General features: G+C 40.7%; 1 protein-coding gene across 2 annotated transcripts; it reads left to right on the top strand.

Moving 5' to 3' along the window:
- Window positions 1-958: 958 nt before the first annotated feature.
- LOC103186261 (transcription initiation factor TFIID subunit 4) lies at window positions 959-27748 on the top strand. Of its 2 annotated transcripts, none has more exons than XM_007905164.2 (15): window positions 959-2465; window positions 12773-12927; window positions 13810-13926; window positions 14271-14393; window positions 18156-18278; window positions 18839-18928; window positions 19120-19368; window positions 20594-20741; window positions 21785-21899; window positions 22545-22714; window positions 22972-23102; window positions 23733-23858; window positions 24593-24649; window positions 25014-25139; window positions 26199-27748. In XM_007905164.2, the coding sequence occupies exons 1-15, from the start codon at window positions 959-961 to the stop codon at window positions 26361-26363; spliced, it is 3402 nt and encodes a 1133-aa protein (XP_007903355.2). In that variant the 3' UTR covers window positions 26364-27748. The 2 variants fall into 2 exon arrangements, with proteins under 2 accessions (XP_007903355.2, XP_042197811.1); XM_042341877.1 differs by having other exon boundaries at window positions 14271-14405.
- Window positions 27749-27954: the final 206 nt, after the last annotated feature.

Raw genomic sequence — 27954 nt, 5'->3', positions numbered from 1 at the left:
TCAAAACATATCAAAGCACTTCAGAGTACTTCTGTTAAGTGTAGTAACTGTGTATTGATAGGCAAACACAGCAGACAATTTACGCAGGAAGTGAACAATGCTTTGACAACGGGGTCTTATTCCAATCTCAATGACATGGTATGGCACTATATCAACTGCAAGGATTATTATTAATAATCACTACTAACATACAATATAACTAGGCACGAATTTGTACACAGAACAATAAAACTATCAGTTCACTCAACCTCCTTTTCAACGCACAGGATTCCTATCCAACCATATGAAAAACCTATTGATGAGAATATATATATAGATATACACGTTTAAAAAAAGCACCAAAAAAAATCACCTTTTTTGTCCAGATCAAGTGCAAAGCTAACCAATTCTCTCACCTTCTTTGTGCAAGAAAAAAAAAGGGGGGAAATACTGCCATAAACAGGACACAAAGAAAAGGAGAAAAAAATCCCTCAAAAGTAGTAGCTTTTAGCATCTCCCACTGAGACACATCAAGTGAAGGATTGGAGAGCAAGTTGTAAGCTGCGGTTGCCCTGTTGCACCAGGTGTGGCGCCCTACAGCAGCTGGGAGGCAGGGAGCCATCTTGCCCACAGACAAATACACAGATAAAGGCTGAAAATCCGGTGGAAACGGCGCAATTCGACTCGAATCCGGTCGAAACGGCGAGGCTCTCGCGCCCGGTGTTGGCGGGAGGGCGGGGGGGGCCGGCCCCGGGGCTCCCCTGCCGGCCCGTCAGCCTGTTCCTCTCCAGCGCGTCCGCCGCCCGCTCGGCGCCATCGTCCCCACCGCCCAACACCGGGCTCCCTGATTGGCCGGCGCCGTACGCCGGGCGCGGGCCAATCGGCGGGCGCGGTGATGGGCCCGGGTCTGACGTCACCGCCGGCCACAGCGGGCAGTGCGCAGGCGCCGTGCAAGTCAAACAAGAGTTTCTGCCTTAAGATGGCGGCGGGGGCTCCAGATCTGCTGGACGATGTGTTCTTCTCGGACGTGGACGAGAAAGTGGTGAGCGACCTGGTGGGCTCCCTGGAGACCCAGTTGGCGGCCTCGGGTCACAGCGCGGCCGAGGAGCCGGGCAGCAGGGCCCAGGCCCTGAACAATCACGTGGAAAACACAGGCGGGAGCGGCGGCGGCGGCGGGAGCGGGAGCGGGGTGAGCAATAATGTCCAGCTGCCACCAACAGCAGAGAACAAAATGGGACTGGCAGGAGCGGGGCTCCCCAACGCGGCCAGTGTCAAAGTGGAGGCAGCCCCGGGGGGCAAAAACGCACAGATTACCTCGCAGAACGCGTTCGTCGGCGGCGGGGCTTTGCCCTGCCCGGTGGCGGGGACGGCGGGAAGCGGGCTTCAGCCAAGTGTTGTTCTCAATAACACCAGGTCCCAGGCTCCGGGAGTGGAACAAGAGCAGAACACGGCGGCGGCGGCGGTGACAGGATCTTCCTCCTCCTCCTCCTCATCCTCCTCCTCCTCCTCATCGGAGACGCCAGCTTCAGGCAGCATCGCTCAAGGGAAGTCGGTGGTGATCAGTGCGATGGCTCCCCCGGTCTCCAACCATGTGAAGACTGTCACCTCCAACGTACAAACTCTGAACGGGAATAATGGGATGCTGATCAACTCTCACAATGCAGGAAGTGCCACCACTTTCACTTGCTCGGCAGCTGCGACTACTACCTTACCAGCTGTCACAGTGGTTAATAATGGACCTGGATCTGTGGTGAAAGGCACGATGAATGCAGCTTTGCCAGCGGCGTCTTTACCGGCCTCCAGTTCTGCCTACACAGTTATTCAGACGTCTTTTGTCAGTACGCAGAATGTTCCTACTTCAACTGTCGTTTCCTCACCGGCAGCTGGACCCACGGTGACATTGGTTAGACCACCAGCTCACAGTGCTGCTACTCTGCCGGTTGCCTCCACGCCGAACGGTAGCAGTACAATATTGAACTCGACCGTTAATGTCACAAACTTGCCAGCTCCTGGTGGCGCCGGGACTTCTCATCAGACTTCACTTCTGACTTTAAACAGTCAGCCTAGTTTGTCAAGCAACGTGTCTTTGTCTGCTGGCGGGCAGGTTATCAAATCCGATTCACAACAGCCCAAAACTATTATACAGACACCACAACAGACGATCGGTACTGGAATGTTAACAACAACTGGTAGTACTGTAGTCAGTGTAAGCAATCAGTCAAATACGAGTACTATGGTAATAGGTCAGCCCATGCAAAGTGGGATCCAGAATGTGGCACCCAATCCTGGAGGAATTTCCACACAGCCAGCTGGTACACCAACAGGCATGGCCAAGGGAACGATTTGCACGGTTGCCCAAACTCTAGCAAGGACAGCAGCAGTGAACACTGGTCCAAGGACAACCATAACACCACAAATAATAGCTCCCCGCCTCCCTCAACCCCCACAGCATCAGCCAAACATTCAAAATATTCAGATTCCCCCAGGTGAGAGCCAATCATATTGTTCTGTGTTTTCTGCTTGTGCATTTAAGACTTTTGACAGTTAACTTTATACCCAAGGCCAGTTATACAGAGAGATAATTTATGGTGTTGGAGATAATTAACCCATAAGAGAAATTTATGGCAAAGTCTGAAATTAAAATATAATTGCAGAAATGAAGAAAGTACAGGAGACTGCAGTGAGATATGTCTTGTTCAGTTTAAGATTTCTAAAGCTGCTAACTTATGAATTCTGATTGTTGCAAATTGAATTTGAAATTTCACAAAGGAATCAGATTAAGAAATACAAATGATTTACATACAAATGCTACTACATACATACTTATTTAAGTAATCTAGGCAAACTTAATTTACAAATCAAATGCTTGCTCTATTTATCTATAGCATTCACTGAAATATGTTTGTAAGAGTACAGTACCGGGAACATTAGTTACCATATTTTGTATCTTGCAATGCTGCACTTGAGTAAGGCAACTGAATTTCTGCTCTAATACCGACCGACCGGTGTGTCAGTGTGTGTGTTGGAAAATGATTGCATCTACTAGATTTTAGAAAACAGGCAAGGTTTGTAATTACTTTTTATATTGATTTACCAAACATCCAATTACCATTTTTCTCACTCTTTCCTGAAATTAAAGTTACAAAATACCTAAAATTGAAGATTTTCAATGATCAGTATGTAACTAAGAACTTAATGGCTGATTTGTTGATTCGGTTAAGATCAGCTGAATGCATTGAATCATTGCAGAGTAAAATGTGCACCAAATATGAAGCCAGATTAATTGCGGTATTCTTTCTCTCTAAAACAAACCAACTTGCTGCTAAACATTCATAGAACTTTCTAAACTAATTTCTCAAAATGATTTGCATTGCATGTTATTTTCTTTACAGGTCGGAATGGAAAATGTTCTTAAGTTTATTTATAAGTTCATCAAATTGGTTATTATTATTATCATAGCACTTTCCAACCCTTTTAAAAGTAAATCTCTTAGAATAAGCTGCATTTCTGTAGTACCTTATACATAAAACTAAAGATTGCTTCACAAATTATAATCAATATCAAGTGAATGTTATGTAGGCAGCCAATCTGCACCAGCAATATCCCATAAATGATGCGATGAGCAGCCAATTAATTTGAATTTGGGAGTAAATGTTGATTAAGAGGGGGATGAAACACTGGGTAACCGGTAGAAAGACTCAAGTTTCTTTGAAGTAGCAATAGCAGGGCAGTCCCTTTAGGTCCACCTGATTCACAGAGGGGGAGAAAAGTTCAGGCTTTTAATGCACTCCATCTAACCTTATTAAAACGTCAATGGATTTGGTCGAGTTCTTCTAGTTGCATTCTCTGAAGAAGAGTCCAGTCAGCGTTGCACAATGTTTGAACTGAAATTAAATTGAAAATGTTTACCATTTCACCCAAGTAGGATATGTTCCACATCCACTGAACTCAATGTCCTCCTCTTTTGTACACATGATCTGAAATACAGTATTTTGCTGCTTCATTGCAAATTACAGTATAACCAATTTTTCATACCAGTGTTAAAGCTGACTCACTCACATTTATACTTAGTTTATCTTCAGTAAACGCACCTGCTGCTGTGTTCCAGTTCAGAAATAACAACAACAACTTGCATTAATACAGATCCCATCAAGCCAGGTGGTGTCTCGGAGACTTTCTAAAGTTATTAGTATTCAATGTAATGGTGTTTAAATGTCCACCTGATCTTGAAATGGCAATTTCTGGAGTTACTCTGACTCATTCCCTCCCTAGGTTTAAGGAACATCTCAAAACGTATTTCTTAGACTGCACTTTTGATCATCTTTCCCAACCTTACCCCCTTGTCTCCTACCCCTAGCTCGAGTATCCATCTCGCATTGGCAAGGTCTTCAAGATTTCCTCTCAATGCACTGTAAATGTATTGTATGGTATTTATTTTGATCTTAACATGATGCCTTTAGAGTTAAAAAGCATAGCTCAAAAAGAGAAGGGAGTTTCTCCCAGTGTCCTGGCCATTAATTTCTCTGGTAAAAATTTGTCATTTACTTCATGTCTGTTTGTGGGATTTTCCTGTGCTCAGAGTTAGCTGACGGCTTTGCTTACAGAATACACAGTCACTGTACCTTACAGTACATCCCATGAAGTGCTTAGAGGCGTCCTCCCGACATGAAAGGCACTATATCAAGTGTAAAGGTTGATTATAATAGCAAAGGGAAACCACGGCTCAAAAAAGTATTGACTAAATATCCTTAAACTTCTTTCCATTATATCTAATATTAGGTGTACTTTTATGTGCATTTAGGGCCATTGGGTGGCTTAAAAGGATTAAAGCAAAGAAAATTCTGGTGTCTTAACATCAATTCTTTCTGTTTTCTGCTTTTAGCCTCTTGTTTCAATTTTTTTTTTAAAAATACTCCAATTTCGTTAGACTAGTTGTGGCAGACTTTTACCTATAAGGTGGAGCACAACATACTAAACAGGGGAAGCTCCTGCCTCTCACCTCTTTAGTCCATCTATTTCATAACGACTTCAATACTTACAGGGATCAATTGGAGAGGGGTTTTATATATTAAAAAACCTAGCTTGAAAAAAACGTTCCCAGGCTAGAACCTAAAATGATAACAACAACAAAATTACATTTGTATAGTGCCTTTCATGTCAGGAGGACGTCCCAAGGTGCTGGACAAACAGAGTTTTGGACCCGAGCTTGGGGTCGGAGAGGGCGGGGGGGAAAGCAGGGAGATCGAAAGCACGATCGAAGTGGAGGGTCTTGAGATGGATCTTGAAGGAGGCAAAGGGAGGGGGTGAGGCGGAGGGACTGTGGGATGGAGTTCCAAAGCGTGGGGCAGAGTGGCAGAAGGCCCGCCTGCCAATAGTGGGGCGAGCAAGGCGGGGGACGTGAAGCAGGCCGGAGCCCACTGAATGGAGGGAGTGAACAAGATGGTCAGGGGTTAGGAGGTCGCAGAGGTGGGGAGGGGGAGCAAAACCATGGAGGGCTTTGAAGGTGAGGACCAGGATCTTGAACTGTATCCTCTGTGTGATGGGAAGCCAGTGGAGTCGGGCGAGGATGGGGGTGATAGGGTCATGGAGCCTGATGCAGGAGTAATGCTAAGGAAGAATCCCTAAGTCCAGCCAGTAGAAATGAAGTATATTTTCTAATTGTAAGTGTGCATATCAATTATACTCTAGTTTACAGTTAACTAATAGAACTTAGATTTATTGTTAACATTTTGACCTACTGAAAAAGGTCATTTTTGCCTAAAATTCCTCAGAAAATTGATGAATGCAAACAGAATGGTTTTCATTAATGTTAAACATCTTTCAACTAACCTTAATCAAGTACCTTTTTCATTATTTATGGTTATTTTTGTGTTAAATAAAATGGACAGAACACCTAGATTCATGTCATTTCAAAATGCGTCTGAGCAAATAAAAAAAAGTATGTGTCCAATTTGGTAACCTCCACTTTGAAACTTAGACAGCTGAAGTTATTAGAAACCAGTGCTATATGCATCAACGTTGTTTGGATTTAGTATTTTACTTTCAATATTTTTTTGTATTAAGATAGTATATTGCCGGGGTCTTCTCTGGTGTAAATATTGCTTCAACATTTACACAGAAGTTTACGTATGGACAGGACAGAAAGCAAGAGAAGGAAATGGGACACAATTTAGAAGTTGAAGAATTGTCAGGCAACTTGACAAAGCAATTGCGCACTCTATAGTGGATAAAATGCTGTACATTCTGCATCACTACTGTGTCACAGAATAGTGCAGCTGAGCCAGAGCCTGGGTCAGCTCCACATTGCAACTGGGTGTAAAACCACTGACTGGTGCAGAGGAAATGTTCTATAGTGAAAGTTGCTGAGCCGTGCTCCACCTGCTTATAAGGTAGTTTCTATTACTGGAAAAGAACTTGTTCCGTTGCCTTTTTTCTCCTCTAGATAATAAAATTCTGACAGTTTAAAGTACTGGTGCAGAGATCTGCTGTGCCCGAAGTGGAAGCAGTACAAGAGGAGTCTCACTTTGGGTGTACACTGAGCTACTGTGGAGTCCTGTAGCTCAGTGGTTAGAGCACTCGCCTCACAAGCGACAGACCTGGGTTGCATTCCCAGACAGAGTGAAATGTTGGGCAGGTTTCCTTACCCCACACGCCTTTGTTTACCTTGCAGTTAGTAGGAACCCGGTTGTCAGCAGATTGGCGGATTGCTTTTCTGGGGGTAATAATTCTTTCAAAACAAAATAATAAATTGGTCAGTTCATTCCACGACTGTTTTTGGGACAGTGCTGGGTGCAAATGGCTGCTACGTTTCACCCACAAAATATACAGCCAATTCACTTTACAGAATATTCTGAAGCGCTTTGAGATGTCTCGAAGACATGATAAGGCGCTATATCAAATGAAAGGATTATTATTATATTATTACATTCTCAAACCCGTACCTCTGTACCAGCATCAACACTATTATGTGTAATACAACTGCAGTGTGAAACTCAACACTTGGAAGAATGAAGCTTCTTTCCAACTAGTTTAGGTGAAACAATCTGAACAGAACCTCTGTTGTGAGAAGAACCTCATAAACAATACAGGAATCAGATTAGATTTTAGTTTGTGGCAGATTTTGTAAACCCATTTTCCCGCCTTTTCTCAACATCCCTTCCTTCCCAAGTACCTCTTTTTTTAAGCATTCCAATCAATGTTGCATCTGTGGGATTCTGGGACTATGGATTAATTCTTGCCAGCCTCTGCGTGACATAGTGAAATATCTTTTGATTTTATTTAACCATTCAAACTAATTGAAGGATTTGGTACCAATATTTTGGATCTATGAGAGAAAGAGTTCTTACACTTAGCTCATCAATTCCCTTCATTGCTTTATTTAACCATAACCCCCTCATTCACAGCTAAGACCCTTCATTCAATGTAATGTTGAATCTTCTTGAAACTAAACTATTTCAAATGAGACCTGAGCAGAACTGTGTACAAACTCAGCAGTACTTGTTTTCATATTCTCCAACCTTTGCTGTAAATTAGCTTTTTCATTGTTTTTCTATTCCTGCAAAATAGCTTTTTAACAACTTTGGACCTGTGAATCCCCTTTGTTCATCTAACTTCCCTCCCCTTTCTTCCCCCACACCCCTGGCATTTCCCCATTTAAGATGTATTCCAGTCTGACATTCTCATATTCAGAGCTTACTACTATTAAAGCGCCCCCTACTAGTATAATCTACCTATGCCCCTTTACAGTAGTCTCCTTTTCACAATATCACAATTTGTATCTTAATTTCATTAGAAAAAGGGGAATATACTCCCCTCTGTATTCAGGTCGTTTATGCGTAACATGAAAAGCAGTTACTTTCGCACTGATTCCTGAGGGATATCACTTGTCACTACCTGCCATTCAGATACAATTCCTTTTTATGCCAACTCTCTGCCTCTGAACCAATTTCCCATCTATGCCCCAAAATTGCCTCCAATTTCATGCACCTTCATTTGAGCTGGTAATTGTCTATCTGGAACTTCATCAAATGCCTTATAGAAAATCTATATAAATTGCATCCATTGATCCTCCTTTACTATTTCGATAGCTCTAATGAAGAACTCTAGATTAGCAGGTCAGAATCTTCAACCCATAGTGCCTACTCATACTGCCGCCGATTATCAGTGCAGAAACATTACTATATTGTATAATACATTTCATATGCACAACACAATTGTATAGCACCTTTCACATTAGGAGAGTGGCCCAAAGCGCTCAACGCTGCTGGCTGAATACCTTAGCTGAGGGGCTTGAGCTGAAGGGGATAGAGAGAGAAAAGGTGACAAAGGACACTCAAATAAATACTTTTTGAGATGGGCTTTCACTGAGGGAGTCAGAGGAACTTTGGGATTGAGTTCTGGAGATTGGGGCAGAATATAAAACATAGTACATATTCGGAAATAAAAAAATTCAAGAAATGCACAGCATGCCAATCGGCATTTGTGGAAAAAGATAAATTAGTTTGTACTTATTTTGTAACATTGAAAACAAACAATCATGTCAGAAAATTCTAAAACTCGGAAAATTATAAATTCCCTAAATAAGTTTGAACTAAGGTCTATTTTTTTCAATACAGTAATTTTACTATAGAAGTCACTTTAAAGATTCTAACTTGATGACAGTTGAGAGCTGAACTGTAAGGTGATGAGTAGAATGTGTTCAGTTTTGTTTCTTGCTTTTTACCCATTTCATTTGAAATGTTCTAGACATCAGTAGATTGGTCAAGCTCTCTGTGGACTGTAATACAAATCAAGCTCCTGAAACAAATTCTGAAGGTTTGATTTTGCATATGTCCGAAAATCTGGGAGAGGATTGTGCTGAATAAACAGGCACTTGGTCAGATATTCATTGAAATTAGATTTGGAGAGTTTACTTTAAATAGACTACAATTCTGCCATATTTCACAATATCATATTCGCATTCAACGAATTCCAAATACCAACCCTGTTTAAGGTCAAATAAAGCTAGTTTAATGCTTATCCTTGCCTTCACAAACCTATACTCAAAATTAATCCTAATAAATCATCACTTGGACACAATAATAAATGTGGTCACAATGCAAGTGCTGCAAGTTGCTGCAAGAATCACTGGTCCCATTTATGACAAAAATCAGTGAAGGCTGGTTGTTATAGCAATAAGTAGCTGCCTGCTTTACACACTGAAACATAGTGCACGCGTAACCTTAAAAAAACAGTGTGGTTAACTGTTCAATCACCACCAGGTTGCTTGCTTAGAAAACTATTTAAATTGCTTTGGATAAGTGTGAACTGTTATCGAGGCCGGATCTCATTACGGAGTTACAGAATGATCATTCATGCTGAACAGAAACAGTGATAAGCGAAAGGAACCTGTTTTGGTCTTCCTGAGTCTCCCATAACCTTCATCCAAGTCTCCAGGCGAAGAAATAAAACAACTTCGACAAACTAATTTTAAATTTTTACTTTTAATAGTTATTGCAGGATTTCCTTAATTTTTGGTGAGGTTAAAATTGCCATGTGCATCAACAAAAGGTTCTGTACTTACATTCTATTGTTCGCTGGTTGGGAATAAAACTTCAGAGTTCCCTGTTTATGTACGGATGTGTTAACTTGAATGAAAACAGTTGGAACAGTAACAGACTCAAATCTGCAAAGGATCCTTGGAGGGAAAAAGTTGACACAAGGAGAAGGGAAAATAAATGACCGTTTGAGGAGGCAGTCTTTATAACCTACTCTAACATGTATACATACACCATGCAACAGGCTATAAAAAGGATGAGGCTTCACAGGCTTTTAAATACAGTAGAGGTTTAGCAATCATTATGGAGTATCCACTTCTTACTCATTCCACAAACAATTTCTGTATTCATCAAAGATGTTGTCTTTCTGTCATGGATCCCTGCAATAGAGCAGATAGACATTTCCGCAGGTTCCGGCCGGCCAGCAGCCCTGTCCTAACAAACTGTAGGGTAGTCTGGTAGCGGCAGGAGGCAATCTGCTAACCAGCCAGAGGCCAACCTCTGCTTTGGGCATTGACAAAAACAATCATTCACTACACTTCAATGCTTGTAAACTAAAAAACACTTTACTGTTAGTAAATCAAGATTTTAGTTAAGTCACATCTTAGAGTCTTATGATCTAGTGCTCGATATAGATTGTGGCTAAGTAAATGGGATGACGTCTGAAAAGGTAGAAGCATGTGTACTGCATCCTCTGCACATCTCTACACTTCAGACATCTTTATTCCTTGTTAGGGTTTATAACTTAAAAATACAACTAAAGCTCCAAGCAAGAAATAACAGTATTTGATTCACAGCACATTTCTACTAGGTCCAGCATTCCTCAGCCTGAGGTACAGAACCCACTGTTCATATCTCTGGACAGTCACCAATTTTCCATTTGAAGTCTGATGGACCCATTAATATTTTCTTTCACTATTTTCTAAATGGCTGCAGTTGTGCATCATTGGCTCCAATGCTCCCTTCAAATCCAGCTTCAGCGCTGTGACTGTTAATGATTTTAAAAACCTTCTCTTTCCCATACTGCTCCTCTAAATATGATTTGGTGTTGAAAATAAATAAATAACTACACCAGAACCTGGCACTAAAATGGTCTTGATTCCCCCCCAAATTGGCAGCCATCCCAAGCCACCAAGGAATACGTGAACACAAATTAATTTTAATAACAGGTAGAAACGTTAGTGAGAATATTTATTGGGAGCAAATCTAGTTTCTCAGTAGAAATCAGCTTACAAGAGCTGGAATCAATCAGGAGGGACATCGCCTGGAGAGATGCTGTAGTGACAATCAGACAGTGGGAAACTGGCTTGAAAAGGAAAGATTTCTGGATTGATTAATTCTTAACTATGCTACGCTTGATAATCATACATTGCCCAGTTTTGCCATTAAAGCATGCTTGCTGCCAGTCTTGGAACAAGGTAACATCCTAAATGTGTGTTTCTAAATTTCTGCCAATCTCTGCTCGTAATGTCTATTTAAAATTCAGTAACATTTGGCGTGTAATGTAAAACCAGAGAAGAGGAGAGTAATTTTGGACTGATGCTAGAGAGTGGAACTGGGGATCTTTTATTCAAAACACTTTGGCTGCTTGTATTTATTTACCAACAGAGAACTTTGTCTGAAACTCCACTTTAAGTTCTGGCAGCACATTTGAGAGTAGAACTAAAAAGCTCTCATGAAGTGGCAAGGTGTAATTACTCATATTGGAAGAGGGTTGTTAAAGGTAACCCAACTAAACCATTTACCGATCAGTTCAAATAGGATTAAAGTGGCATAGGATCATGCCACACACCTACTCGGATTCAGGGGAGAAGCAGAACCACCTGGGAGACAATATAAAACTCTTATTGTGCTCAGTTGTCACTTATAAGAGGAGCAGTGGAAAAGGTTCAAAGAATCAAAAGTTTTGAGCTGGAGAATCTCCATTTATAATTACATGTGAAACAGCCCTGGAAGGGAGCAGCGAAAAATGGTACTTTTACACTCCCAAGGCTGACTTACTCATACTATTGTGGTGATATTCCTTGCATTTAATGCCTCTCAAATCAGGAGAACATCTCAAAGCACTTCACAGGTTTTATTGTAAAGTGTAGTGACTATCCTCTAGGTGAACATGCATAGCAAAGGAAAGTTCCACAAACAGCCAATGACCAATTGTGTTGTGGGGGGGCCACTTGCAGAAATTTCTTTTCAATTAGTGCCATAGGTTTTTTAACATTTACCTAAACAGGGAGACCAGCACCTCAGTTTAACATCTCATCTGAAGGATGTGCTTCCAAAAATTTTGCACCATTGGAATGTTGTCACCAGTTGGGTGCAACTTCTAAATGTAGAGTAAAGCCATCTCCATCTATCACCCACAATGAACATTATCCTCTCTCTGCCTCCCACCTTGTGGTAAAGTTGTAGCTGCTATGGGAGGGAAACCCATCTCGTGGATCAGATATTTCCTTACTCCACAAGCCTCTGTTTACTGAACAGTAAGTAGAACCCGATTGTTGGTTGATTGACGGATCGCTTTCTGGGGGTAATAATCCCTTCACAAAATAATGATTTGGTCCCTCATTCCACGACTGTTTGTGGGGCACTGCTGTGCGCAATTGGCTGCCGCATTTCGCCCACAAAATACGCAATCAATCCACTTTACAATACATTCTGTGAAATGCTTTGAGACGTTTCAACAACATGATTAGGTGTATATCAAGTGCAATGATTATTATATGCGAGAAGCAGGTAAACATAAGTAAGAAGATCTTCATGATTTAGCCGAATGCTTTGAAGTTAATTACGATAATAATAATCGTGTGAAGAGGGAGATTTAGGTTTATACAAGAACAAACAATGCAACTCATTGATCCTACACAGAATCCAGTTCCTGTGTCCTTTTGCTTAGGGAAGCAGCAGACAGGCTACGATGCACAAAGCTAGATTTCCTTACTTTTCTCCAGTTTCTGGTATGATCTATATTTAACACAATTGTGTATGAGTACATGCATGTCGGTGAATGTGAATATGGTGTGTATGTGAGACTAGAAGCACAATCTGAACCATTTGATCTTTCTCATTGCATTTATTATGGGAGTGGGGGGGAGGAGGCTGAGAATAATTCTGAAAACTAAAAATCGCATCAACATATTTGTCCTGACAGAGTAAGCTCTGATTCCATATAAACAACGTCAGTGAAGATACCAAAGTGAAGCAAAGGTAGTTTATGTAACCGCAATTTCTGAACCTAACAGATTGTTTTCTGTGACCAGGAATGGTTCTTGTGCGCAGTGACAGTGGCCAGTTGATGCTGATCCCTCAGCAAGCTCTACAACAGATGCAGTCACAAGCTCAGAGTCAAGGGGCTCTCACCTCACGCTCGGCAACACCAGGCAGTGCTCCTCCAGTTCAAATTTCAACTGTACAGGTAAGATCAAGGCTCATCAGCGTCCCTACAACTGCATTTATCAACAAAGCCTTAATAGCCCTCCCCCTCTGCATACATTAGTATAATAATAATAATACCCCAGAACAATCAGATGACACTATGGCACACAATGTGAAGTTGACCCACTTCCACCTACTGGGTACATTGGGTCATTAGAGATTTCTTTGTCGCGTCTTCATTGTTCCCTACAGAGGTTAGACATAGTTTGAGAGCAACCCTTATGCATATTCTGAAAATCTGAAATTACCAAGAAGTAATTAAAATCAAAGAATAACTGCGGCGCAGGATGTGTTACTCCACGTGGTTCCTGTTACACGTTTCATTTAAGTACCCTGGAGAATACTGCTCAGGAAAAAGTCCAGGAGTAGCAGGAGAGTTTTTTAAAAAATTGAATGCTGGAAATCCCCAACATTCAAAACATTAGTTGTAAAGCGAAAGATCTCAAGAAAGGGCCTACCCAAATCATTAAACTAACTTTCTCTTTGAGATACCGATCCATTTGCTGTCAATTTCCAGTACGTGAAGCACTTTAAGACGTTTCAATGACGTACTAAGGCGCTATGTCAAATGCATTATTTTTTATTGTTGTTTTGCTCCTGCCCGTTTCTAATTAAGGCTTGTGGGTTGGTCAGTTATCTTTCCACTCTCCAAGGTACTGAAAATGTCTACTTCAAAGGAATTTGACATTGGAGTTGAATACTAAAATGACTTGTGTATAACTTTTTTTAAAAAGACAAGATGATGCAATCTTTTGCCTTTGCAACAGTTTGAGCGGTCAGAATTTTTGAAGGCAACATGCTCTTCACAAAAATGTGCCAAAAGTGTTACCCACAATCTTTTTGGTCTTAAAATCCTCTCTAGGCACCAGGAACACAAATAATTGCACGTCAAGTGACACCGACGATCATTAAGCCGGTTTCACAGCCACAGACAACAGTACAACAAACAACGACATTGCAGCGGCCACCCACTGTACAGGTTTGTTTATTACAGTTGTACTTTACTGTGGATTTCAGGACATTGAACTGAAATTCAATAGGAAAGGTGAAGCAAACAAATTGACTGGGCTAAGGTAGTGAAGAGGTATTTTTTTAAAATTCACTTTAAGCCTCAACAACATCACAGAACTGAATAACTTTTATATTGATCTATTTTATCATTACACACATAGATGAATTACATTTCAAGAAATGCACATCTTAATGATGTTTTAAGTTTTACTACTGTTTGTTGGGGACTTGTTTATTTAATACCAAAAGTTTGATTGACTCGTGGAGGGCCATTCTAATGTGAATTATTCCCCTGGTTTTTACCCGTTGCAGTCTCAGATTGTAATAAGCGGGGCAACATCAACAGCAACAACAGTTCAACCAGGAACACCTCAGAGAACAGCAGCAGGGCCAGCGACCTCGCAGATACTGCAGCCTTCTCCCTCTGCTACTGCGGTAAGAAAAAGGGTACATAACTTATTTACCATCATAATCTAGTTTTCCTTTTCATCTTCTCTGCCTGTACACGGGAGGAGAGTCTTCTTTCCCTCCTCCTCCGCCCCCACAGGACTGTATTGTCATTATTATTTGCTTTGCCTCACTTTGCACAGTTATTTGTGCCTTTAGAAAAACTGATTGCACTTCAGTTTGGCAGGTTTAGACAGTATCTGACAAAAGAAAGTAAATGCAGGACTATTAAGGAGTCCTGTTAGAGCACTCGCCTCACAAGCAAGAGATCTGGGTTCGATTCCCAGCAGGGCGAAACCATGGGCAAGTTTCCTTATTCCACACGCCTGATAATAATCCCGCAAGAAAACAAAACTAATAATAATTTGGTCGCTCCATCCACGACTGTTTGTGGGACACTGCTGTGCGCAACTGGCTGCTGCGTTTCGCCCACAAATATACAGTCAATTCACTTTACAAAATATTCCGTGAAGCGCTTTAAGACGTCTCGAAGACGTAAAAAGCGCTATATCAAATGCAAGGATTAGTAGTAGTAGTAGCAAAAGTGAATTGGGCTGAATTACTAAGGCACACATTTGGCTCAATTGATATCAGCATTCTCACCTCTGCGTCAAAAGATTGTGGGTTTGAAGTCTCGCGTCAGGAAGTTTGCGCTCATTGCCTAGGCCTGTAATGGCCAACACTGTATACTTCGTTGGCGAGATCTTGTCTGCCTGTTCAGGTGGACACTAAAGATCCCACAAAACTTTTCAGAGAACAAGAGTTTTTCCCACCGATCCTGATCGACAAATCCTCCAGCTAAATTGATCAACAAAAACAAGATTACATTTGTATAGCCCCTTTCACGTTGGGAGGATGTCCCAAGGCACGGGACAGTGTACAGCATTTCAGATCCGAGCTGGGGTCAGGTGGGGGGGAGAAGGGAGGGGAAGGGGGGTGGCCGATGGCATGGTCGAAGAGGAGGGTCTTGAGGCGGGATTTGAAGGAGGCTAATGGGGGGACGAGGCGGAGTGACTGAGGGATGGAATTCCAGAGGTTGGGACAGAGTGGCTGAAGACTCTCCCGCCAATGGTGTGGCGGGTGGGTCGGGAGACGTGGAGCAGCCAGAGCCGGCTGAGCGGAGGGAGCGGGCGGGTTGGTAGGGGGTTAGGAGGTCGCAGTTAGGGTGGGGCGAGGCCATGGAGGGCTTTGTATGTGAGGACCAGGATCTTGAACAATGGAGTCGGGCGAGAGTGGGGGAGATGGGGTCACGGAGTTTGGTGCGGAAGAGGACACGGGCTGCAGAGTTCTGGATTACCTGCAGCTGTGGAGGGAGGAGTTGGGAAGGCCGACAAGCAGAGCGTTTGCACAGTCGAGCCTGGAGGTGATGAAAGTATGAACAAGAGTTTCAGTGGCCTGAGGGGTGAGGTAGTGGCGGAGTCGGGCGATGTTACGGAGGTGAGGGAAGGCAGAGCGGCTCATGGCTTGAATGTGGGGGAGAAAAGACAGTTGAGGGTTGAACAAGACACCCAGGTTCCTGACTGGCTGGTGAGTTGTAGTGTGCAACCATGGAAGTTGATGTTGCCAGAGCCTGAGGCGTTGACGGGAGCTAATCAGGAGGGCCTCAGTCTTGTTTACATTCAACTGTAGGAAGTTTGCTCTCATCCAGGACTTGATGTCCGACAGACAGTCTGTCAGGACAGCAGTGGAGTTGAGGGTGGAGGCAGAAAGATAGAGTTGGCTGTCATCTGCATACATGTGGAAGTTGACCCCATGTCTGCGGATGATGTCACCAAGGGGGAGCATGTAGATATTAAAGAGGAGAGGGCCAAGGACAGAGCCCTGGGGGACACCAGACGTAACAGTGCGGGGGCTGGAGGAGAAACCGTTAAGAGGCAACAAAGTGGAGACGGTGAGAGAGATAGGAAATCGAACCAGGCAAGGGCAGGTCCGCGAAGAATAACTAAAGAGGAGAGGCGGTGTTTGAGGATGATCCTGTAACAATGTTACGCACAAATGAGCTGCTGTTTTCATATAAATACAGTCACTACATTTAATTTAACACATGACATTTAACACTACAGTAATAGCTGTGAAACTGATGTTTTGACACGATAAGAGACTGTATCAAATGCAAAGGTGATTATTCAATTTGATTAAAGAATATATTTTAATATAAAAAGATGTTTTAAATTCACTTCATTTGACCCCAAATATCAGTGGGCTTTGTTCAGTGACAAGATTCTTTGATCGCTTCTATCCTCTGTGGTCTCCCAGTTCCAGTTATCCACTCTCGCAATACTATAAGATGCCAATTTTTGCTGCTGTTTTATAAGATTTGAAAAATCTATCAATCATAATCTGGTTAACTGCGCTACTTTTTTGGCATGTCTTCCCTCTAATTCTATTTACATTGGAACATTGACTGCCATCTGTCATCCACAAGAGAGGTTCAGATGAAGAAGGCCCTTCATCCCATTTGATCTCATTCTACCACAATACCCACATTATCGTCTCCCACTTATAAACAGCTAGCTGCTAAACTCCAGGCCACTGGTCTCAATCAAATTTTTTTTGATAACTGTCCTTTAGATGAGATATTAAACCAAGGTCAAGTCTGACTATTAAAATAAATGTCAACATTCCCCATGATACAATTTGGAGAGAACAAGAGTTTCTCCCTCCCCCGAGTCCTAGCCATCAATCCCCCAGATAAAAATGGGCCGTTCACTTTATGGCCGCTTGTGGGACATTGCTGCATATAAACTGGCTTGCTAAATCCACCTACAAGATACACAGTCACTGCACTTTGCAGAAATCTCTGAAGCATTTTGACATGCTTTGATGAGAGAAGGTCTATATTAAATGCAAGGATCATTTTTGTTACAATCCAGCTGGTGATCACGCAGGATAAATAAATAGTTCCTGGTGTCCGTCCTAATCATATCCTTCCTATGCCTTAACCTGTGCCTCTAATCTATCCTCTACTGACAATTTAAGCCTCAGTAGCAGTGATCAAATGTAGATTACTGTAACTAATCCACCGTAATTAAGCAGGTTTTTTCTAGAACTGATCGAGCAATTTTATTAATTAAATTGGAACCAAATTTGAACAGTAACTTTCAAATGAGAAGAGAAAGTACGGTATTTTCTAGCATGGAATTCTGTTCAGAATACCCTTCAAAAGTAATCTAGGTCAGTATGTCAGCAGCTAACTGGCTTTGGCACAGAAACTCCAACCCGCTTCCTGGCTGGCGAGTTAGACACATACAGCCATCTGCTGGCAGACTCTCAGAGCTGTACATAGTGTTGTGGTACTAAAAAAAAGTTCCACTTCTGTAAAACATTCATTTACCAGGAGCGTCAGGATTACGTGTGCAGAATTCTGCATCTAGAGAGAGTCGACGGAGGTAAAGTAATTAGCTTTTGGTAACAAAATTGTCAAAGCATTTTTCCACCGAAGAGCAATTTCCATTAGTGAGCATCATTCTTATGAATATTCTCCACTGATGTGATTATGTTTAAAAGATAGAAGTAATTGCATGTATTTTCAGGCACATCTAAAGTGAAGTGATAAATAAAAGTAGCAAAATTCCCTTCCCTTTAGGAATAGTTCCAAGAAATCTTCAACATCCACTTGACCTCGGTTTAATGGCTCATACTTATATCAAAGAACAGAATACTGTGCATTTTGAACAGGGCAAGTGTCTAGATACTGTATCAAGAATAATCTAATACACCAATACAGGAAATAAAGACTTTTTTTCACAGGAAACTATGGAAAATGTCAAGAAATGCAAGAACTTTCTGTCCACGCTGATCAAGCTAGCTTCAAGCGGCAAACAGTCAACTGAAACGGCTGCTAACGTCAAAGAATTGGTGCAAAACTTACTGGTGAGAAAGTGTTTTACACGTTTACATTGAAGCCATCGAGAATTTAAAAAAACAAATGAATTGTTCAGTTGGCCACAAAGAGGGATTCAGCCACTGAGTTTCTTTGAAAGGCGACCAATAAAGCAAAGTGAACCATGTGTAAGGACCATTAAAGTCAGTTTTTAATCCATAAAATAAATCTCATATTTTCAGGCTCTTATTTTTCTGTCAAACTCGAGGAGGGGTTTGGGAGGGGGCAATTTGACACAACCTGAGCACAATCAACTGTAAAGCATCGTGTGCCATAGATTTTCTGTGATTCTGTTAAGTAGTTAATATGGTTTCCACTAAACTTCCTAAGTTTTCTTTCTTTTGGGTCAATGGATTCTGTATGTTTTCATGCACAGTAAGGCTGAAAAAAGTAGTTAGATTATATTTGAATAGTGCCTGTATCTTCTTTATACTGGTCAATACTGATTAGAAGAAAGTATTGGTTTATTCCCTATGGAGTACAAATGAACTATTAAAACGGAAATGGAATTTTATCAAGTTAAATGCTCTTAACCTTTTAATTCCCCCAGGATGGGAAAATTGAAGCTGAAGACTTCACTAGTCGACTATACAGAGAGCTAAATTCCTCGCCTCAACCTTATCTTGTGCCTTTCCTGAAGGTAATTCATTGTCTCAGTACTACATCCCAAGTTTCCCCCCCCCCCCACCCCAAAATGCCTTTCGTGCCTTCATTGAAGTTGGCATTTTAAAATGTGTGATACAAGTATTTTGTTTGATAAACTAAAGATCTGATTGTAAGTAAGATACATTTGTATAAGTGGATAAAATATTTCCATCTTGCCTTTCCCAGCGGAGTTTGCCTGCCTTGCGCCAACTTACTCAAGACTCGCAAGCTTTCATTCAGCAAAGTCAACTTCAGCAACCTTCAACTCAGACCACGACAGCCCTGACAGCAGTCGTACTCGGAAACACAGTTCCACAGCGCTCCACAGTGCGAACAGCTACAGCCACAGTGACCAGTACCCTCCAACATCCTGTGTTAAGCTTAGCACAGACTGGGCAAGCAGGACAGAGCAAAGCAGGGCAACCAACACAACTGGTATGTCACATTAGCATTTCATATGATGTGTGTATACGTTAAAGAGAAACGTGAATAATCTAATTTGCTTAATAAATAGCTGTAGGCTGGCTGGTTTCCTTTATCATATTTCAACAATGCAGGTGGGAGAGAGTCTGTAAACAAGCAACCAATCCCCCTTTCCAATGACCAGGGGGAATGTTCCACATTTTGAGTGAAAGAGACTGTACGTAAAATTCCATTTACACTGTCATCAAGCAAACATTATGCTTCCCCATAAAACACACAGAGTGACAGGAGTAATATAATAATATATTGCATTTTATATAGCGCCTTATCACGTCTTCGAGACGTCTCAAAGCGCTTCACAGAATATACTGTAAAGTGAATTGACTGTATATTTTGTGGGCGAACCATGGCAACTAATTGCACACAGCAGCGTCCCACAAACAGTCATGGATTGAGTGACCATTTTATTATTTTTTTTGGAGGGATTATTATCCACGGAAAAGCAATCCGCCAATTGACTAACAACCAGGATCCTACTTACTGCTAGGTGTGTGGAGTAAGGAAACTTGCCCAACATTTTGCCCTGCAATATGGAGTTTTCCCTTGTGTAACATTTAGGATAATGTGACACTTGATTTAAATACAGAATGACTCATGTAGACAAAGGTTATAGACAAAGGTACTCGTTAAAACGTCCAAGCTTGTGTGTATAATCTTCTCAAATGACCTTGAAGTACTGGGAAACTCAAGAATAATTATATAAAAGTGCTTCATTTTAATTGTTTTTTTAAAAAAAGTTTACGACTCTCAACTAACTAACACAGAAAATCAGGGAAAAGGTACTCTTGCAAAATATACTGTATGTTTTTGAATGCAAGCAGAACACAATTTTCGGTAACTTGGGTGGGAGGGGAGAAAGCAACCAGATTACTTTCTACACTATTGTATAAGCAAATATCAAGCATCTTTGGGTGCATTCAATTAAAGCACACAATTTTAATTTAAAATTTCCATTTTAATTTAGATTTCTGTGATATTAAAATACTTATAATAAATTATTGCATTTTCTGCAATTCTCTATCAAGTCATTGACACGTCTCAAAGCACTTCACATAATTTACTGTCAAGTCTACTGGCAACGTATTCGTATTTCAGCCTCTGTACCCATAATAAAAAAGGCTGAGTTTTTAATATATAAACTGTTGTCAGGGTTCTAACCCACTGCTTTTGCCTTTAGGTTGTTCAGCCACAATCGCAGCAAGGCACCCTGGTGAGACCACAGGTAACACTGACATCAGCACCCATGGTAACGCTTCGACAACCACAGAACCGCATCATGTTGACAGCTCCTCCGCAGGTTCAGTTGAAGCAATTTCATCAAACAGGTTAGTAACCCATGGGGTAGGTTTGCCTTTTACAATGTAATCCACACCGCATCACCGCAAAACATCATGTCTATGTTCAGTAATTGTTCCCAAAATTACCTTGGACCTCGGACTTCTTTAATCGAATCCATTTAAGATCAACATTAACTTTCAAAAGCACGAGACCATTGAAGGGACAATGGCTGAATGTTAAGAGGGACCTCCTGGGGATGGGGGGGGATTGAATTGCTCTCCTGGCCTTGTGAGCCGCTACACACACCATGGGCAGAATGTTCTTCCGAGCCCTAGATTTCTACATAATCTCGATTAACCACTGTCAATTCCAGCAGTGGTGCCAGGCAGCACAGACAGTGCTTAAGTTTAATTAAGTAAAAGCTTTAAAAGAAAATCAGATGGAAGGTGGAGAGTGGTGAGGTACTGGGAGAGTGCCTCGCATGTAAGACATAATAAACATCATTCTTAAAAATAACCTTCCTAGCATCCCATTGCTTCGACTTTTCAGTAAACAGTTTGCACTTTAACGCACAAATACAGTTGAGCTGTGCTCCCTCAGTGAGGCCAGTATACGATCAGTAACAGCTCAAGTACTGTACTTTTCACTGCCAAAAAATCCCAAATAGTCCACAATTCTGTCAGTCTCCAGCAGTAAATTTGATGAATTTAGCATAATATTGGCACAACCATATCATGAAGTTTTTACAACACACCCAGTAAATTTACTGCAAATCTAGTAAAGTTTTTTTTAAAACCAGACTTACTGGGCAATCTTGATATATTAAGGGAACTTCAGTTTATTGACTTTGGGAGCAAACTATAAAATATATTCAATGATGGAGCAAGTCCTGAAATACCCAGACAACAGTTTATCGAATGGTTTGTTGTCAGCATAACAAAGGCTGAAATTCTGGACCGCTACAAGCATTTTTACAGCTGAATATTTACGTATAAAAAAAAATGTGAGCTGGAGAATGTTACCGGATTGAAGATGGGTGTAGATTTTAGCAAGATTCGGTCTTTAATGCCCAATTTTACTTTGGATTCAGTTCCTGTTATGAAACAGACGGTGGTGTCGGGAAATAAAGCTGGCGTGACCTACTCTGTCCAGACCTCAGTTGTTCAGAAGAACAAGCTTAAAGAAGCAGCAGGTGGTTCATTCAGGTGAGTCACAGAATGAAGCAAATTATATTTAGTAAATTATTGAACAGCTTCATTCCACCATATCACCATTATAATACTCTTAATCAGTGATAAAAATATTTATCTTCATGAAAGCCTAAAAGGAATGTCGATCATCTCCAGACACAAGTGTTGTGTGAGTTGGATATATTCCTTCAAGCTTTCCTTCCCCACTAAGTCCCAATATCAGATGTGAAATAAACAGAGTAATTCTAGTTAGGCTGGCTGACATGGCAGCCCGTTCCTCTCAGAGTCAAAGGGTTTCAGGCTCCAGCCCGTCACTAGGTTTGAGCCGATAGCCTCAGAGTCTGCTGGCCACTGAACTGGCCGTTCAGCTTGTGGGACCTCACTGACACCACATGGCCAGAGTTTGCCTTTTGATTAAGTCCCTTTTCCTCATCAGTAATGAAAGGAAACCATCAGTACCATGGTCTGCACACAGCAGTTATGTGGCAGTGAGCAATAAGCCTGAGAGCAAGTCAACTGCTGACCTGCACTTGGGAAGAATTGAGAGAAATGTCTCTTCATTTCCTGCCAAAATACGATGTCATAAATACTTACTGATTTTCACAAAGTGCTTTTCATTTTAATTCACCACATTGTGACATTGGATGTGCGTTCCCCTAGGGACGACGACGACATCAATGATGTGGCGTCCATGGCTGGAGTCAACCTCTCGGAAGAAAGTGCCCGGATCTTGGCAACCAATTCAGAGCTGGTGGGCACCCTGACCAGATCGTGTAAAGATGAGGCATTCCTGTTTAATGCACCGTTGCACAGAAGAATATTAGAAATAGGTAAAAAGTTGTCTTAACCGCTTTCAGGACAGATACTTAATTGCGCAAGTTTTGTTGATCATCAGGCATCATCTAGAAACACAAACTGAACATGTAAGGTATTATTGCGCAGACGTATAATAGCGCATGCATTTATTTTTCCATCAAACGTTACATCCTCCATCGATCAATGCTGCATGTTACAAGGATGTTGCTATAATAATTTCATTATTGTTTAACCAACACCACGGTGTCCCACTTCTTGTTTTGGGGAATAGGAAAAAAACATGGAATAACTGAAATTCATCCCGATGTAGTAAGTTTTGTGTCACACGCAACCCAGCAGAGGTTACAAACACTTGTAGAAAAAATATCTGAAGTCGCCCAACAGAGAAACATTTCGTATAAGGTGAGTGCAGCTTCTTTCTGAGAGGCCCAGTTCTTTTCCAATCTTTCAAATCAAGATTAATGTGTGATTTATTGCTATCAAAATGGTTACATCCAAATGCAATTTATCATTATGTCCGTCTAATCACTGCCTATTTCAAAGTGCAAATTATATTTGATTTATTCCATATGTTTTGTCTTGAAGACTATACAAGGCTAATTGGAGAGAATGTGTTACTGAACATATGCAAGGGTGGCAAACACTTGATATTTTATACATATGTTTATTCCAATGTAGCTTTTTCCCATATCTCAATGTTGCCAAAATATACCACAAATAAATGAGACAGCTTATTCTGTGTTGCTTCTCTACCTATTTAATGAGCAGAGTAAAGTATCATTCCATAGTTTGGGAGAATCGTGTGTGGAACATTTCTCTCCACCCACAAGATTGGACCTGAAAGTCTAACCAATATATCGATGGGCTTCAATGTCATCTCCTTATTGGAGCTCAAACCTGCCTAAAGCAAAACATTACTGTCTATTTTTCCATATGCCTCTGTCTATTTATCCATTAGTCAAAGTTGCTGTACAAACAGTTCTTTTCATACTTCTACAGATCATCAGTAATGTCATTATTTTTTGATTTTAGGAGGATGACAGGTATGAGCAGTTAAGTGATGTAAGGTCACAGCTAAAGTTCTTTGAACAACTCGATCAAATGGAAAAGCAGAGAAAAGATGAACAAGAAAGGGAAATTTTAATGCGAGCGGCAAAGGTAAGCAACACTTCTCCATTGTAATTACGATGACAAAACTTGTATTAGGTGCAGGTTGCTGACTGAAACCAACCAGGAAATGACTGATTATAAACGAGCCTGCAATTCAATTGTGTAGCCACACAGTCCTAAAGTTAAAATTTATTAATTCTAGCATTTAGCACGTAACCAGCCAAAGCTAAACTTGGTGCATTCCTCAATCATATCCAACAATGGGTGCTGTGTGCACTAGTACATCATATAATGACAGTCTCCAGTTGATATTTTTGCTTCACTCAATTAACTCAAAGGCAGTTGCACGAAAATATCTGCAATTCTTTTCCTACTTCGTCATAATCCATTATTCAGTGTGCTTGCAATATAAGTATGTTCAGAATAATCCTTGCATTTGATATATGTATTTATGAAATACCTCAAAGTGCTTCACAGTGTAGTGCCTGTATTTGTAGGCAAATTCAGCAGCCAATTTGTACACAGCAAGATTTCACCTCCAGCCATGAAGTGAACAAATAATTTGTGGGACTTCAAACCACAATCCTCTGGCCCAGAGGCGAAAATACTATCCACTGAGCCCAGCTAAACACCTACATTTACACTGGACTAAAATTATCAGCCTCGAATTTCATCCAGTTTAATAAATCAAACCCATCGCTATAACAAAGAGTCTGATATTGTACATTAGGAAACAAGTGATAGGATGCTTTACATTTATTATTTCCTTCTTTGTGACTCAGTCTCGCTCCAGACAAGAGGACCCAGAACAACTGAGGCTAAAACAAAAGGCCAAAGAGGTATGCAAACTTTCTGAACCAATTCTGTGAGTGATAGATGCTTGAATAAAGTAGAGGATCACAGAAGCTTATGGGAAAATCTGTATCTACAACCGAAGAGCAAGTTAACCTTAGTCAGAAAGCAGTAACAGAAAAAATAATAAAGTAAATCTATTCAACATTGAGATTAGGGTGTATAAATTGTTGATCTCTAAAGCACGAGCTAGTTACAGTTCACTTAGCTATGAAGAAGCTCTTACTAATTAATTAAAATGACGTAGAGCTTCACTCAAACCACCCAAAGCTGAGGGAAGAAAGATAAGCAGGACATGGGAACATCCTGAAAACTGTAAACCACTTAAACACATATTACTTTGATAACCAGATGCAACAACAGGAGTTGGCACAAATGAGACAGAGAGAAGCCAACTTAACTGCATTAGCTGCCATCGGTCCCAGAAAGAAGCGGAAGGTTGATTCACCAGGACCTGGCACTGGGTCGGGAACAGAGGTAAAGTATTTAACGTTATACACACACACAGCACACTCGCATGGCATTCAGATAGGTTCTATGTAATGCAGATTTGGAACATGACATGGGAAAAATATGCATCGGTGCTTTTGCAAATTAAACCTGCTCTGTCTACATTTAATGCAGCAGCAAAACTGATTGTGTACCTCTGAGCACAAACATTACTCTGTAGAGTATTGTGGACTCAATGTAGGGCACAAACCTGAAACAGGCTTTCGCTAAACAAATTTGGAGAGGACACGGCTGTTAAGAAAACTTCTTCAGCACTGCTTACGAGTTATCTGCTGCACAAGAATTGGGTTCTAGAGAAAGCTGGACTTAATCTTTCCCTGGGTTGAATTTCTGATTCTTCCTAGGTCAATCTGTTTCTACTGATTAATTTTTAGCAAACAAATATCTACCCATTTACTATACAGCTCATAGGCATTTCACACCTCATTTGCTATTCAGGAAGTCTGTTATTGATCAGTTTTGCCCAGAAAATACACAGTAGATATGTGAAATGCTACAATTAACTCCTTGAAACACACAACTGCAAAAAGCCGTCAACAATATGCACTGTAACTTGGGGACCAGTTAAAACCGGTGGAAAATGTTAATTTTTTGCAAATATAATAGCAAATCAGGAAAACAGATAATCCGTTGAACTTCAGAAATGTGTGAAATTAGACAATAAACACAATGGTTTCCTTTTACTTTTCTCCTCTGCTGAAAGTGAGAGGTCGGGTAGCTTTCCAATACCTCACCAGGCGACCATTCCTCATGATTCACAACTGAAGTTAGGACAGAAAACGTTAAAAAAAACTCCCATTACAGCGTACAAGCGTGTTCTTACCTCATACCACAGACTAATCCTGGAGGTGGTGAGGGAGGAGTCTCACTCACTCAATAGCAATCGGGGAATAGTGGGCACGAAGGCCACTTGTATACTGACCTGATTTGAGATGAGATGAACTAACTTAGCACACACCTCCAGTAAGGCAACACTGCACATGCCCCGTCGTGTAATTAACGGCCGCCTGCTTTGCCTTGCTGTAGGGTACCAGCCCTGGAGGGACACCGGGTGGCTCTGGAGTTGGAACAACTCGGCAGTTCGCACGGCAACGAATAACAAGAGTCAACCTCAGGGACCTTATATTCTGCTTGGAGAATGAGCGAGAGACGAGCCATTCACTAACACTATACCGTGCATTCCTTAAATAAACATCATAGGTTGATTTGTATTTGTTTTTTGACTGAGACAACTTTCTGCCATTTCTTTCTTTGCTTTTTTTTTGGGTGGGGGTGGGGGGGTTGTATAGGTGGAGAATAGCTGGAATTCTGCAAGTGGAAATGTTTTTAATGTTCAGCTTTACATTAACTCTTCTTTTTAAAAATTTTAGTTAGAAAATTTGTGATACAATAAGACCTGTGGATACTTTATTTATAAAATAAAAAAATCTGATCACTTCTCGTCTCCTGACTGAGTGGCCTTCTTGCCAAACAAGCCATATTTTGAAAAAAAATGTCACCAATACATAATTTGCCACCTTTTTGGCAGATTAGCAGCAACTTGAAACATTAGAAGTATTGTTTAGAGTACAATGAATCATTTGGCTTAGAGAACTTTTAATTATATGGGTCTGAAGCTAAGGACCTGACATTTTACCTTTAAGGGCATGGAGCAAAAACATTTTCATTTTTTGTATTTTTATCTATTTCTCGTAGTTTCCTTTCCTTTGCTGTATTTTTCCTGATTTAGCCTTCGTAAATGTATGGGTTTGTGAAGAGTTTAGGAGAGTTTTGTTCAGTGGTAACTGCAGTTCTCACCATGTGATTTGCATGTCGGAGGCTTTTCCTTGGGGGTAGCCTTTTAAGAAGGGTTTTCTTTTGTGAATGTTGTAGGGCATTTGTAAAAAGATTTAAAAAAAATCTCGCTTTTATTTGATACAATACATAATGCCGTAAAGGATTAAAAAAAAACTTTCCTGCATAAATATACATTACTTGCACTGTGTTGGCTCTCTAGCTAAAACTTTAGTTTAAACAAAAATCTAATAGTGAATTGTGAAAGGATCGTTTCCTGGTATGAATCACGTGTAGAAAACAATTTGCTGGTGTCTATCAGTGAGCTAATAATTTGTACATAATTTTGGCACATAACATAAATTGCTATGTAAACCGTAATTATTTTGGTAAAAAGACTGTATGCAAGCGATGGACCTACTTAATGGTAACCAGAGCAATGTCCCTTCTTTGTATCTATTTTTTTATAAAAAATACTAAATTTTTCTTTATATTTTCAGAGGTTATTGTATTAAATGATTGTCTATCGATAGGACATTATGATTGTAAATACTTTTGCTTTCTCCGTGTGTAATTTTATGTTGTTAAAGAAATGTTTAAGATGCTATTAAGCTGATGAATTCTGTGTGTGAACTGAAAACTAATCAGTATTTTTACCAATGCCTGAAAACTGTTACACCCTGGGTCTTTTACAAATCCTGTCTTTCCATTTTTCATGTAAATTTTGCACAGTTACTTGTTAATATGTAAATATTTTACTTTCGAAAAAGGAAGTTTTTAATTACTATTGTTTTATATAGGATTGAAAGAGAATTAACTCCTTTATTAAAACAATGAATTTATCTGTATTTTGCTTACTGTTTTTCTCATCACTTGACCCCATCCCTTTTAGAATTTGTCAACTCCTTAGTACAAAAACAATCCGATGACCAAATGCAGTATTATTTCACTGCTATTCCACCACAATGTTCTAATTAGATTTTTTTTAAAAAGTTAAGTGCTTGTAGTA

Source organism: Callorhinchus milii, unplaced genomic scaffold (assembly GCF_018977255.1).
Source record: "Callorhinchus milii isolate IMCB2004 unplaced genomic scaffold, IMCB_Cmil_1.0 Scaffold18, whole genome shotgun sequence".
NCBI lineage: Eukaryota > Metazoa > Chordata > Chondrichthyes > Chimaeriformes > Callorhinchidae > Callorhinchus > Callorhinchus milii.
Note: the sequence above shows the minus strand (reverse complement) of the source record. Positions and strands in the feature narration are given on the sequence as shown.

What these genes read in the sequence shown, in the direction of transcription:
- LOC103186261 (XM_042341877.1), top strand. Translation starts at nt 959, where the DNA reads ATGGCGGCGGGGGCTCCAGATCTGCTGGACGATGTGTTCTTCTCGGAC. An exon ending in AGCGGCCACCCACTGTACAG is followed by an intron (nt 13,927 to 14,270) that starts GTTTGTTTATTA and finishes TACCCGTTGCAG; the next exon opens with TCTCAGATTGTAATAAGCGG. An exon ending in GAAGCAATTTCATCAAACAG is followed by an intron (nt 20,742 to 21,784) that starts GTTAGTAACCCA and finishes CTTTGGATTCAG; the next exon opens with TTCCTGTTATGAAACAGACG.